This window comes from Bos indicus, chromosome 26 (assembly GCF_029378745.1).
Source record: "Bos indicus isolate NIAB-ARS_2022 breed Sahiwal x Tharparkar chromosome 26, NIAB-ARS_B.indTharparkar_mat_pri_1.0, whole genome shotgun sequence".
NCBI lineage: Eukaryota > Metazoa > Chordata > Mammalia > Artiodactyla > Bovidae > Bos > Bos indicus.
The window spans coordinates 21666827-21681046 of record NC_091785.1 but is presented as its reverse complement, the minus strand read 5'-3'; the positions used below and the strand labels follow the sequence as shown (position 1 = coordinate 21681046).

Below are 14220 nucleotides of genomic sequence, written 5' to 3'. Positions count from 1 at the left end.
CTTTTTCAATAACCTGGGCCAGGAGGATATATATTTTTTTAAAATAATTTTCACCATCATGCTTTAAATTGAGAATTTTGTAGTGCAGTCAATTTGATTTTACCATCTATTAGGAAAGGGCACTACTTATAAAAACCCTGCTAGTCTTAGGAACTGACTGCCAACACCCAAGGGCTCCATGGCTACCCTGTCTTTATTTTTAAATTCTATTTTACTGGAATTAAACTACTAATTTTTAGGTGTTACTATGAAACAGTAACACCTTCCCCACCAAATTTTACACACATATGAAAATTTAATTCCGCTTATTCCCAAGATAGCATGAAGCACTTCATAAATAAAATTGCACACCACAATTAACAACATTTCTACACTCTACCTTCATTTACAGCAGTGGTCTCCAAAGCAGGGGGTGTGCAAGGTGATCCATTGGGGTGCAGGAAGAAAATAATAGAACTTCTATTTATATGGAACTTCTATAGAAACTCCAGTAGAACTTACTCTATATTAACTTCTATATAACTTCTATAAAAATACTTTTTCTTCTTCCTTTCATATTGTTTTTTTAATATCTTTAGAAAGTACACAGTAGTATAGTAGTACATGTATATAATCTATAAGTATACATATATATTGGGCTACATGCTCTAAATTTGTTTTACTAATAAAAGTGTGTCTGATCAAAGAAGTTTGGAGACCACTGATTTACAGTTATAAAGCTAAAAATGTGGGAAACCCATTCACCAAAAAAGAACTATACTGCTTTCAGTCTGAGTTGTACCAAACACTGAATCTTAAAGTAAGTTCTAATAGATCTATCGCTCTTTCACTAGTCAATCCATTTTTCTCTCTTCAAGTAAAGATAGATGTCGTAGAACTACTTACTGTATAGTCTGATGACTGAGATCTAAGCCCTTTAGAAAGAGCCGGAGGCTTTCCTGTAGCTGTAGGAGTCTGATTGAAGTTCAAAGCCATTATTTCTTCCAGTGATTTTAATGTTTCCTCTTCCTCATCACTCTCTAGGTTATAACCTAAACTTTCTTCATCACTATCAAAATCACCCCTTAGTTTCCTTTTCAGTGCACTGCTACCTGCATTAGAATTTCCTGAACTCTCTTTATCTGAAGGGGCTTTATCTGAAGGTGCTGATGGGCTTGGAATACATGGCACAACTTCCAAAGCAGCTGGGGGGGACTTTGTAGGAGTGCCATATTCTGAACGTAAAGATCCCTCAGAAATTTTCCCTGAAGATATGTTAGAATCAGCCTTATTAGTCTTTGCTTTGTGTTCCTTGTGTTTGGAGGACTCTGTAGAATGCCCAGAACACTCTTTAGGTGAAGAACGCTCTTTATCTTTTTTAGGAACTGGAAGAGTGCAATTTTTAGCATTTAATGGAACCCGAGAGGAACCAGCACTTGGAACATGGGAAAGCAAAGGTAGAAGTTTTGTCTCCTGCGATGCCACAGAGCTAGCAGTTTTATTTTTCTGAAGGTTGCTAGCTTTTTTAACTGCAGACTTTTCCTGAGGTAAAGATAAGTGGGGTTTCGGTATCTTAGTCTCTTTGGTACTTGCCACACGGTTTTGGTCACTACCACGGATCTGGTGCCCAGAATTTGTAGGTGTCAAGCCTGCAGAGGAGCAATCAGCTTCTTCACTTGGGTCCTTGGATATATCTTCCAAGCGCAATACATCACCAGGTGTCTTCAGTGCAATATGTTTTATAAATTTTTCTTTCTGATGTGGTCCATCGGGACGCTTCTCAAGGAAGGACTCTTTTGCTTTTGGCATTATAGATTCTCTTGTGCTTTTCAGATCTGAGTCCACAGAGTTCCTTTTTCTTTTGTCAGGGAATTTATTCTGCTTAGAGCCTGCTAAAATTTAATTTTTGCCAGATTAGTGAAAATATACTTTTCTATCTTATTAAAGTTTATTCAAAGAGTGTCTAGAACACCCTGACAAAGTATTTAAATTCTAAAAGCTTAGGCTGAGATTATCACATATGGAATGAGGAAAAAGTTAATAATATTTCTTTGACATACTCATGTCAAAGAAATTTAGTCCAAAGCGAATGACAAATGCTCATTTTCACTCAAAAGCTATTAAAAGTTTATTATCTAAATAGAATTAAAAAATAAATAAATAGAATTAAAGGTGTTACTTGCCAAAACACTAAAAAGCTGTGTATCTGTATCAAGGAAAGGTAACTTCTCAATTAAAAAAACTTCCTGTAAGTATTTTCCCCTACTATTAAATTGTTTATTCTTCCCCATTTATCCCTCTAAGCCTCAGCTGTGTAGCTCCCAAAATAATATGCTGGAGTGTTAACTCCCAGAACCTCAGACTATGACCTAAATTAGAAACAGGGTTTTTATAGGGGCAATCAAATTAAAATGAGGTCATTAGGGTGAGTCCTAATCCGATATAACAGGTGTCCTTATAAAAAGGGGCAATTTGGACATGGAGAAAGACATGCAGAGGGAAGACAATATGAAGACACATACAAAGAAGATGCCATGTGACCGGAGTGATGCACCTGCAAATCAAGGAATGCCAAGAACTGTAGATAAACACAAGAAGCTGGAAGAAGGAAGGAAGGATTCTTCTCCTAGAGTTATTGAGAGCATGGCCCTGCTGATAACCTTAGTTGGGGAATTCTAGCTTCCAGAATCATGAGACAATAAATTTTTGTTGTTTTAAGCCATCTAGTTTTAGATACTTTGTATGGTAGCTCTAGAAAACTAATACAACTTGACTCCATGTTAGGAACTCCATCCAGAAGCACTTTAATTTTAAACACCACATATACATGAATTAATCAGTTTTTTTTTTTAATTTCCGTGTTTAAAAATGTGATGTTTCATTAATTCACTCTGAAAAATTCACTATTTATATAATTAGTACTCTCAAAATCAAGTTTCCTTAAACCAAGTTTCTACACATGGACAGATATCCCCACATCTCAAGTTGGATTTAAAAAACAAAAAAACTCAAGAGTTAAGCAATTATTTGGATAAGCTTATCAATACACAGTCTGGAAAATCAATATGTAAGAATTAAAAATTAATTAATAATCAAATGTTCCAGGACTTCCTTGGCCAATGCAGGGGACGTGCGTTTGATCCCTGTTCTGGGAAGATTCCATGTGCTGTGGAGTACCTAAGTCTGTGTGTTACAACTACTGAGCCCAGCTGCCACACCTACTGCCCCTGTGCCATAAAGCCTGTGTTCCACAAAAGAAACCACTGCAATGAGAAGCCCAAGCACTACAATTGAAGAGTACCCCTCACTCGCTGCCAACTAGAGAAAAGCCTGTGCATAGCAATGAAGACCCAGTGCAGCCATAAATATACAATTTATATAAAACAAACAAACAAACCCAGGGGAACTTCCCTGGTAGTCCAGTGGCTAAGACTGTGCTCCCAATGCAGGTGGCCTGGGTTCAATCCCTGGTCAAGGAACTAGATCCCACATCCTACAACTCAGACCCAGTACAGCTAAGAAATTAAAACAAAAATAAACTCAATCCCCAAGAGCTCTTGTCTGCATTCTTCTACAGATATTTTCTATTAGCTGATAAATCATTCTATGCTCTCAGTTTTCTGGGGTTAAATGTCTTAAAATGACAGGGATCCTTTATAGGGCAGGATGACAAATCAAATAACCAAGAAAAGAGAAGACTTGGAGAAGACAAGTCTTCATGATTCTTTGTGTGTCTCCTGTACAATCTGTAGGTTGATGCTTTACAACATTTCAAATACCTATTAATATAGAAAATATTCAGATAAGACAAGGACTGAGTTTGTAAAAAGAAAAAAAGGAAAAATCCAAATGCTCAATAGAAGATTGGCTATTACTAAATAATATAATAGAATAAATTAGGGAGGGATTAAGTTGATTCTCAGAATTCAACCACAGGACAGGACTCTGGAAGATCAATAAGCTAAATGTCTATCCTACTAATATTGCTGAAGTCCCTGAACTTGTATGTGATTAATGAATGTGTGATTATGTGTATCATCACAACTGTTAAGTGTAGTAACAATAATATAAATATAGCATAACATCTGGATTAATATCTATTCACATTTTAGGGAATATGTGAAGAACCAACTCATTGGAAAAGGCCCTGATGCTGGGAAAGACTGAGAGCAGGAGGAGAAGGGGGCTATAGAGGATGGGATTATGTGTATCATCACAACTGTTGAGTATAACAATAATATAAATATAGCGTAACATCTGGATTAATTAATATCTATTCACATTTTAGGGAATACCCACATGTGATGTGAAGAACCAACTCATTGGAAAAGACCCTGATGCTGGGAAAGACTGAGAGCAGGAGGAGAAGGGGGCTACACAGGATGGGATGGTTGCATGGCATCATTAACTCAACGGACAGGAGTTTAAGCAAACTCTGGGAGATAGTGAAGAACAAGGAAGCCTGGTGTGCTGCAGTCCATGGAGTTGGAAAGAACTGGACATGACTTAGTGGCTGAACAACCACAAATTCACTATCAGATAAACATGCTTCACGTTGTCTAGAAAAAAAAAAAATCTCCTTATGCTCTTTATAGTCTGCTGCTGCTGCTAAGTCACTTCAGTCGTGTGCGACTCTGTGCGAGCCCATAGACGGCAGCCCAGCAGGCCTGGGATTCTCCAGGCAAGAACACTGGAGTGGGTCTATTGATATTCAATTGAAGTATAAATGTATATTAAGATTATTATACCATAATTATTAATGGGGATTATGGAAATAAAAATATAAGTGAAACCAATCATCTTAAACCTGCCTCTGAAAATAGAAAGAACCTTTTTCAAGTGGTTTTCAAGAAGTGCAGTATATGGGATTATATAAAAGGAAACCACTTCAGTCACCACTAGTGAAATCTGCAAACCCATGAACTGAAGAGAACTGCTATCTTAGTCATTATCAGAGAAAAAAATGCTGAACAGCTTGTTGGCAACACCATTACCAGTGGCCCCTTATACTAGCAGAGCTAGTGTAAAGATATCTTGTTTTTCCCTTCAACAAATATGTTACACAGTGAGTACATGAGCAATCTCATGGCTGAGAACTTATTGTTCTTTTACTGTAATGTCAAAATCCACTAAAATGTGATCACTAAAACCAAAAATGTAAAAATTAAAACAAACAACACAGATCACTTGGTCAAAATGCAATACACCTCTAGAACGTACAGAAAACAGAGTTTTACATGAAACCAGAAGAAGGAGTCAAAACTGTCTCTTTGTACCTGTTTTTTCATCTCTAAAAGCAAGGACATGAATCAAATGATAATTCACAAAGCACACAGTAAGTGCTCAGTAAATGTTGGCTATTATCAGTACGTCCAATGTATCTTACTGATTGTGGAAATCTGTAAAGCCCACTTTTCAAAGTCTGCAGTCACAGCAGGAAAAACGAGATATACCAGATTATTATTAACAGCGGGCATTTTTGGTGGCCTTTTTCTATGTTATATAAACTTTTGTGGTGGTTGAATTTCACAGGGTTTTATCTTCTAGTTAAAAAGAATACTTTAAGAATTACTGAATTAACAGTAGCTGTTTGTTATGTATTTTATCAACAGATACTGAAAGTATAAACCAATATCATATAGGTATCCTTGAATTTGATAATAAAAGGGATCTTTATATTTGAAATATTAAGAAACATTGTCTTGAACCATAAGTTTCACACTTAAACAAAGCATCTGCAATATCAAGACCTCAGTCCATAATTCAAGAATATAAGATTATGGTTCTTAATGTAGCCAAAGATTCAGAAGTAGAACACTGAATTCCAATATGAGAAACACATTATAAGGAACTGTTGAAGAAGGCAGAGAAAAGTCAAGACAACTACTGTTTACACATACTGAATTCAAGAACTGTTCCTTCTGAATATAACTTTCCCAAACTTTAACCTGAGACACCCAATTTACCTCTAGCAAGGAAACTGTACATTTAAACAAAGTAAAAACCAGTGCCATTAATAGGCAAATTTATTTAGAATTCTTAAATTTATTTTGATTCTACCTGAAGTAGGTCCCCATGAATCAGAAGAAGATCTTTTTCTTGAGAGATGTCCATTTTCCTATTAGCAAAATGAGAAAAAATTAATTAGGAGTTGAGAGCAGTCAGGAATGTGAACTTTCTTTCATTATATTTAAACAAAGACTTCTAGACTGACTAAAGCAAGCATCAAATTTGGAGGTAAATCCAAACTTCTACAGCAAAGTATTTTAAACTCAAGTCTTTCCTGAAAACTGAAGTACCTCTGTATTATATGTAAAAATGTCAATTTTCACAATGTAAATTTAGAAATTTTTATTAATAGCTCAAAATTAATACTAGAGCACTGTACTATTTATTTTAATAAAGACATAGCCTAATATTTGCCAATCAAATGGGTACAACTCCCTCTTCAATACTTCTGTTTAGGTACTAATGCACCACCAAACATTGAAATCTTATGAAAATGAACCAAACATTACTACATCTATTGATCATTAGCAAACCTCACTGGTAAAGGCACCAAAGTCCTTGTAAGTAAACCCGTGAGTTTACAAATACATTTCCAGCTATTCACTCTTAGAATGTCATAGTTTGGTTTATTTTTGTCCATCTGGTTTTAAAACCACAGCATCTTATATTAACATAGCACTTTGTTATCTCATCTTCCTTTAGTTGTTCAATATGTACAGAAGCTCTTTCAAACAGGTATACTTAACAACTTGACTTTCCAGTGGAGAGGGACAGTTTTTACGGTAATCTAAGTTTGGTCTATTCTCAAAAGAGACATCTGATGAGCTTAAGACATATTTGAATAGTTTTCTAAGACGTCATCATTTTGTAGGTTTTCCAGGGCCTGTACTTAATTATTTAAGACATACATAACATAAACCAGTGATTCTCAAACTTCAGGGCAGCCTAATTTAAAAATGACTGTACTTACCTTAGAAAAAAAAATGCTTATTTTCCTGATTAAGGAACATCTTTGTTCCTGGTCTGAAAAAATTAAGGGCAGAAAACATTGCTTTACATCAGCCATCAGAAATGTTTTGATGGACAGTTAGAGGAAACTTAATGAAACTAGCTTCTGTATCAGTATTTCCCTAACAAAAGGCACTGTATTGTTATCAAACATTTTTATATTTAGTATTCTAAATATGATAAAACAGTAGCAAGCTAATTTAGCATTTATTGCACATACCAGGTTTGAAAGATTACTGTTTCCAGCTGTGACATCATTCTGTTTACTCAGTTCCTGCCTTGGTTTGCATTTCCTTTCTATACTAGAAGATTTTAAAGAAAGATTGCTTGCTTCTGAGAAAGAATTTTCTGAGTTGATTCTCTGCTCCATTTGCTCCCTTCTCAATCTCTTTAGTTCTCTTTCTCTGCAGTAAGAAGCTAGAGATAACTGGAACTTAGCTCCCAGTGGGCTTTCTCCTGGGTGGTGCCTGGATAGGCTGCTCCTGCTGCTAAGACTTCGGGAGCTGTTCTTGAAGATGTCAGCTTCTGTCACCGTGGCCTGCTTCTTAGAATCTGCACTGATCCTGCCTCGATTGCCATCATTCTTCTCCCTGCTATTTTCATGAATGAAATGTGACTTCCTTCCCTCTGGAGACTGATGTTTTTTCTTGGTCTCTTTTGACAAGAGATATGAAGGAGGAACGTATTTTGTAACTGCCTTTGAATATTTGGTGTCCAGTGACACACAAGGCTGACGTGACTCATGTACACCACGGTCTCTATGGTGCTCTTTAACACCTTTTATGAATGCCTCTAAGACAGGGCTCTTTTCTGATGGCACTCTTTTGGGTTTAGAACTTTTTGGTGAGGATAGTTTCCTTTCAAACTGCTCTGTCCCACTGATGGACAATCCACTTTCTCCATATTTGATGTTCGATTTTTGTGGAGAATCCAACATACGTCTATCTGAATAGCCAATTAAAACAAATGCACATTGTATGTTATTAAAAATAGCACAAACTATTACACTTGTATAAATATTATAATTAACACTTAAAATATTAAGCTATCACAAATGTTTTCAAATTTATATTTAAATAATGATACACATTTTATGGGGGGTAGAATCAAGACATGATTTTAAAGCCTTACTTTCATAAAACTCTCTTCCGCATCATGTAAGTTCTCCATGGCTCTATTTATGAAGTTACTTTAATCCAGAATCAAAATAGTATACTTAATGAACATTATTGACTTGAATATTTTAAATGTAAGAAACCATAACAGCAAAGTTTCTTCATGATTTTAGAACTTGTTTATCTTTGTAAACAACACTGTATCTTCTTTATATTTTCAATTTTGAACACCATATTTCATCAAATTAGTAAGTTAAGAGTAGATTTAAAAATCAACTCCATCTCCCTCCCCAAAAGATCCCACAAAAAATGCATGAATAGTATACATACCTTGTTTTGAAGCTGGTTTGAAGAAATCTATAATTGACTGTTTCCTGAAAATAAAAGCATAACTAATATGGGATCACATTGGCAAATATTAAAACTTCAATAATTCAGATTAAGTTGAGAATACTAGTAGATTTACAGACTAGAGGCTGAATTTCACTATCTGGCTTAATCATGTTCTGACAATATTGCTTTACTAAGCTGATTATAAAAAAATTTTTTTTTTAATATAGTTCACCAGTTCCTGTAGGAGTAAATTTATAAAAGCAAAACTGAAGTTTATATACTTCATAGTACAAAAATGATAAGACTGGAGTGTGGATCTAAGGAATCGGTAGACAGCTTTTTAGGACTGAAAGGCTTGCTGCTATGTGGGAGAATAAAAGAACCTGAAGGGATCTGATCCTATTCCTTGAAATCTCCAGTGACAGGTACAAAATTTGTTCTAGAGATGTTTGCTGAATGAATAATGGAGATTATAAAAACCCATTAAAACTTGAGCAGACTCTTAAGAAGAGTAGATGGTAGAACGGCAAACATGGTTGATTTTGCTGGTTTGGAGAGGCAGCTAAAGAGTGTGCTGAGCAGAAGGCAGAAAAAGATCTAAGCTTATACTACATTCTTTATACACTACAGTGGGATGTTAATCTAATAGCAAAAATTGGAATGAGGAGTGTTTCAAAGTCTTAATTTACCAAGAATTCTTAAGATATTTACAAAATCAATGTGTTGCCCAGGAAAAAGAACAAAACAGAGAAAAAGACGTTAAGGAGTAAAGAATAACAAAAATCAAACTTTTTAATTTTTAAGGATTTCTGCACTCTACAATGAACACAGTGAAGTAGGACCATATTACTAGAATTTGTATTCTGATTTATGTATTTAGTTTCCAACTGCACAGAGCGGTGTTACTACTAAGTAGAACAAAAAAGTCACCTTTCTGGCAAATTTTACTAAAATTTCTTCGTTTTAGCTGAAAGAAAATAAGTGGTAGACAAGTTCCCCTAAACATTTATCCACTATGAGATTGGACTGCTCAGAGAAAACTTGAACAATGGGAGTCCCTGAAGCTTATGCTGCTTTTACATCTTGCACTCTTTACTGGCCACATCAGAATAGCGATGCCCATCTTTAAGGGGGTACTGAGAGTCTACAATGTTTGTTTGAGATATTAATAGAAAAGCTAAGCAGCCCTGAAATGAATGAGTGACACGCTAAGGGAGAATCTATGCATTTTTTCCCTCACGAAATAAATTACATCAGAGTAAAGAAATACTACAGGTTTTGCAAAGGGGAGAAGGATAATATCTTGCTATTGGTTGAGTAAAGGGAGGTGAGAATGGACTAAAAAGCAGCTAATTAACTCAAAGCAAGGTAATACTGAATGTTTTTAAATTACTAAAAGTAACACTGTATCTCTTGCCTAAAGTATTACATCTTTTTGTTTATTACCCCTGGGAGAAAAATGGCTTTGGGTATAACACACAAGAAACCTGTAAAATAACCATGAATGTAACTTTCAAGAAGTAACAATCCCCTAAATTCAAATGCACAGAAAGGTCCATTATTTACTTATAACTAGTTAAACAAAATCATGTGTAACAGCACACAAACCCTCATCTGAAACTTTTGGGAACCAGTGTGTTTTATAATTCTGAATTTATTGTATTTTAGAAAGGCGGTAACTTGGATGCATTATGGAAAGCCCCCAGTGGGGTCTGAGACTGCACTCTGTAAGGAAATACGTAAATGTTTTTCCAGCAGAACTTAGACTCACACTTAAAGAGATGACCAACTATAGCCTTCCTCTAGTTCTGGTCAGGTCTGGCTGCCAAGTTAGATGTGGTGCCAAACTTACTAGAAACTTTAGGTTTTAGTAACTTTCTGGCTTTCAGAATTAACATAAGGGATTGTGGACCTGTACCACAAGATCAGAAGATAAATTTACTGTTAAACTAATATTACAAGTTTTCAAACTTAAAATAAAAAAGACAGTACCCAAGTTCGAAGAGAATTTAAACATGTTTTATTGTCAGAGAATGTCATTTGATGAAATTCTCCATCTTTTTACATAGCTCCAACAAAATCTTTACAAGAAAACCTGGCCTCTTGGAGAGAAAACACAACACACTCCTAATCTGCATGTTCTTTAAATTTAGATTTATCGCGTGTACTAGACTTTAAAGCAATTCATCAAAGTTGTTTCCGTCATCACATCTTACATAATTTCACCCACAATATAGAAAATGCTTATACCATTCAACCACTAGGATGAGGAGAACCGACAATGCAGAGAAAACCACTTAAGTATGCATTTAGCAGTTAGGGCCCAGAGTCCAGCTAAAATAAAGGACAAAAATTACATTCTACCCAAGGCGGTTGGTTCGAAGCCATCCAGGTTGTGGTCACTAGACCGAGAACACCGTCCCAACTACAGAAAACGAGACTCGAGCTCCCAGCAGTCCCCGCGTGGAGGCGGGGCAGGGGTTTGCCAGGCCCCGGACGCGGAGGCCTGAGCTCGCGGAGGATGGCGGGAACTGGAAAAGCAACCGTCCGCAGACCTCCCTCATACCCTTGCCCCCGCGACCCGGCCCCTTCTCAAGCCCTCTGCACGGTACCTGTCCCCAGGCCTCTCTGTTTTCTTTCCCGCTGCAGCAGGGACGGTACTACCGGGTCTCAGATGGCAGCGCGGGGGCGACGACCCCGGGGCTGGGGATGAGGGGAAACCTGGCCTAGCGGGCATGCAGCGCCTTGTCATGTCGGCGCCGCTGGCGACGGCGGCATGAGCTGTAGCTGGAGAAGTTGGATGCGTGGTTGCCGTCTTGCTGCTGGGACTCGGGGATGCTGTCGGAGCAGAGGTGGGCGGCACCCCCTTCCCTCTTCATGGCGGTTCTCTCTCTTCGGAAGTGACTCCGGTGTGAGCGGGAAGGAACCTGAGGACCCACAGGGGGCGGGTCTTACTTGAAGTGACGCGTTCTTATTGGCCGGCACGGAGGTCATTCCAATAGTGGTGCAATAGAGAGCCGTAGCTTCTCAAGAGAAGGCAGGGTTTCGGGGGAGGGGGTGGGGAGGAGGGGAGGAACACTGCCCCCCCCCCCCCGTCACGTGCACGGGGTGGGGGGGTGGGGCGCCTCGGCGGTCGGGCCGCGTCCGCTTTGGCGGGCATGTGGGGGCCGGAAGGCGCGGGATGCCAAGGGCGCTGCGGTAGCTGGCGATACCCGTCTTGAGGAAGGCGAGGGGCAAGATTTGCTGAAGCAAACCCGAGCCCAGCAGCTTCCCCCAATGAAGATTGCCAATAGTTGGGCTTCTTGTGTCACACAATTGTGCCTCAGAAATCCCCAGCTGTTCATTACATCGTTCTCTTAACATCTTAGGCCGAAGTGTGCTGATGCTGTCACCATTTCCTCAGTAGTCGGCACAACCCAATGTGAAGACTTGTTCATTGTGTGAGGGTTCTTGTTGAATGCTGGAGTGGCTCCTCTCTCTCTCTCTTTTTTTAAAAGAAGGAAAAAAACCTCATTGAAATAAAGACTTTTTATTACACAAACGCATTTTGTTTCTCAGTTGCTGTGATGAGTTATCCGTAAAGTCTCTGGAGCCAGATTCCGTGGAGATTTTTGAAAGGAACATAAGGTCAGCTTTCAATTACTCATGTTAAGTGTGGACTGCATAGATTAGTGAAAAGTGCCAGCAGTCTCCCATCCTTTGTAAGGGGTTTGTGCTTTGGAGGCTGTTAGCTAGGGTTTTGCCTACAAACTGAGAGGCTGGTCTGAGTGGCTCTGAGCTTCAGTTTCCACATCTATAAAATGGGCATTCTACTTTTCTGGGCAATTGCTTATAAAAATGATAAGCCAGGCAAAGTGCACAGCTCAGAGACTCTCATGTAGTAAGTACTGTGTGAATTAATGTTCTCTTGCAATTGTTCTTTAAACAGACTTTAACTTACTATAAAATCTTCCAGAGATGAGTCTGATATTGTTATAACTATTAACCAAAATATCAGTCTTAATGATGTTCAAGCCATAACTGTCAGGCCTGTTCAATCAATTGGATGGAACAAAATCTTAAATGACAATGAAGAATTTAGACAGGTATTTCAAGTTTATTGTACTGAGATTTAACTGCTTCTGTAGCTAAGCATGCCTAACTGGCCTGAAGTTCACCTCCTTCCCTCACCTGTTTTAGCCCTCAGGAGAAAGAATTAATGAGGAATAAAGTGGCCAACAGGGAGGGCAAAGTGGAGGGTAGAAGGTAAACTGAACATACAGGTCTCTCATTCATCCCCAAAGTATATATACACGGATACTAGGTAGTAGGGATGTAGGTCTCTCATTCATCCCCAAAGTATATATACATGGATACACTGAAATAAGGGGCATTTTTCTGCTCCCAGTATCTGAGAAGTTACTATACCTAGCATTGTTTCTTAGATGAAAAAGAATATAATAGATGCTCAAAATGTGTTGGATGGTTAGTGACATATATTTATTAAGGGTTTTTACACATTATTTGCAACCTGTTGTATAACTGTGTTCTGAATGTTACGACACTAGCAAGTTCCTGTTTCTGTAACTGCACATCTATAAAACATTTAATCGGATTCGTTTCATTGCATGCTCAGTCCGTAAAAAAGAGTAATGCATAAAAGCATGTTCTGCATGATCAATTAGTTGCTTTTCTTGGATTATAGTATTTGAATCATCCAGCTTCCAAGGTATCGCTTTAAAGGCTGTACTTACGCTACCAAACAATAGTTTTCGAATTTTCTTAATCTGAGCAGCAGATTAAGGAGTTAAGTGAGGCAAGAAATCCCTTGATCAATAAATGGAGATGGAGTCATAATAAAAACATAATTTTAAAAATCTCTTCTTAACAGGGAAGTAGTTATCTAAATCCTCAATAAGCATCAAGGCTCTTCTTTGTTTAAACTGTGTTTGAGAATGATGCAGATTTAGGTTGCAGGATGAAATATGCTCTACATATCAACCAGAACATCTGGGAGCTTCTGAAGCTCTTCCCCACTCCTGTAAATAGTGTTAGTCTTATTATGTGTTTTTAATCCCTTCTCTTACTTTGAATTTGTGTGGGTATATATCTCTATCTCTATGTACATAAATGGCCTGGAAGCTGTACTAAGTGAAAGATGTTGCCGGTGAGGAGACCAGGGTAGAGAAAAATGGCTGGGGCGAGAGGATGATGAATAAAGTAGACAGGGCTGAATTAGAGACTTAAAACCTCAGCCAAGATTGGAAAAGTAAATGAAGAAATGAAGGCCAATGACCTTAAAAGACTAGTTTAAGATTTCTGTGGATGAGGAAACAAAGACCACAGGAAGGGAGTGGCTTCTAGGCATGAGGGTTCTATGGGGTACTCAGCACAATTTAGCACCCTGTATTGTTAAAGACAATAGAGGAGCACAGACCTTGGCCTTGATGAGAAGGGACGGGTCAGTCAGTCACAGAAACAATGTTACGTGCAAAACAGATCAAATCTGCTGGGAGCGTCAAGCCCAGCGTGGGAATCCTGAAAGGAGTGACAGTATAGCTGATGCCAGAGATACAGTCACAAAAAGAGAAAACAATTTAGGGAGATGGGCTCATGAAGTACCTTTGCAGGCAGGGACTCTGAGAACAAAAGGTCAGTAAGTTACACAGAACGTTACTAACAAGCTGGGAACTCTTGATTCTACAGTAATGACACAGTTCTGCTCTAACATTGCTACACTCTGGAAGAAACCCCAAGGCTCTTATTGGAGGGTGCTCCAGGGTAGACTGAGAGACAA

At 38.1% G+C, this 14220-nt stretch overlaps 1 protein-coding gene across 6 annotated transcripts in view; it reads right to left on the bottom strand.

Moving 5' to 3' along the window:
- The window catches only part of SLF2 (SMC5-SMC6 complex localization factor 2), a 41260-nt gene extending 29803 nt beyond the window's left edge, over window positions 1-11457 (bottom strand). The window contains exons 1-5 of one of the 6 annotated variants that reach the window (XM_019952771.2): window positions 11057-11380; window positions 8442-8485; window positions 7217-7941; window positions 6040-6097; window positions 886-1868 (exon numbers count right to left, since the gene is read on the bottom strand). In XM_019952771.2, coding sequence (XP_019808330.1) covers window positions 886-1868; window positions 6040-6097; window positions 7217-7941; window positions 8442-8485; window positions 11057-11196 — 1950 coding nt within the window. In that variant the 5' untranslated portion in view covers window positions 11197-11380. Of the gene's footprint in view, window positions 1-885; window positions 1872-6039; window positions 6098-6958; window positions 7012-7216; window positions 7942-8441; window positions 8486-10808 lie in introns of those variants that run through there. The other 5 variants (XM_019952770.2, XM_019952773.2, XM_019952772.2 and 2 more) reach the window with 5 other exon arrangements.
- Window positions 11458-14220: the final 2763 nt, after the last annotated feature.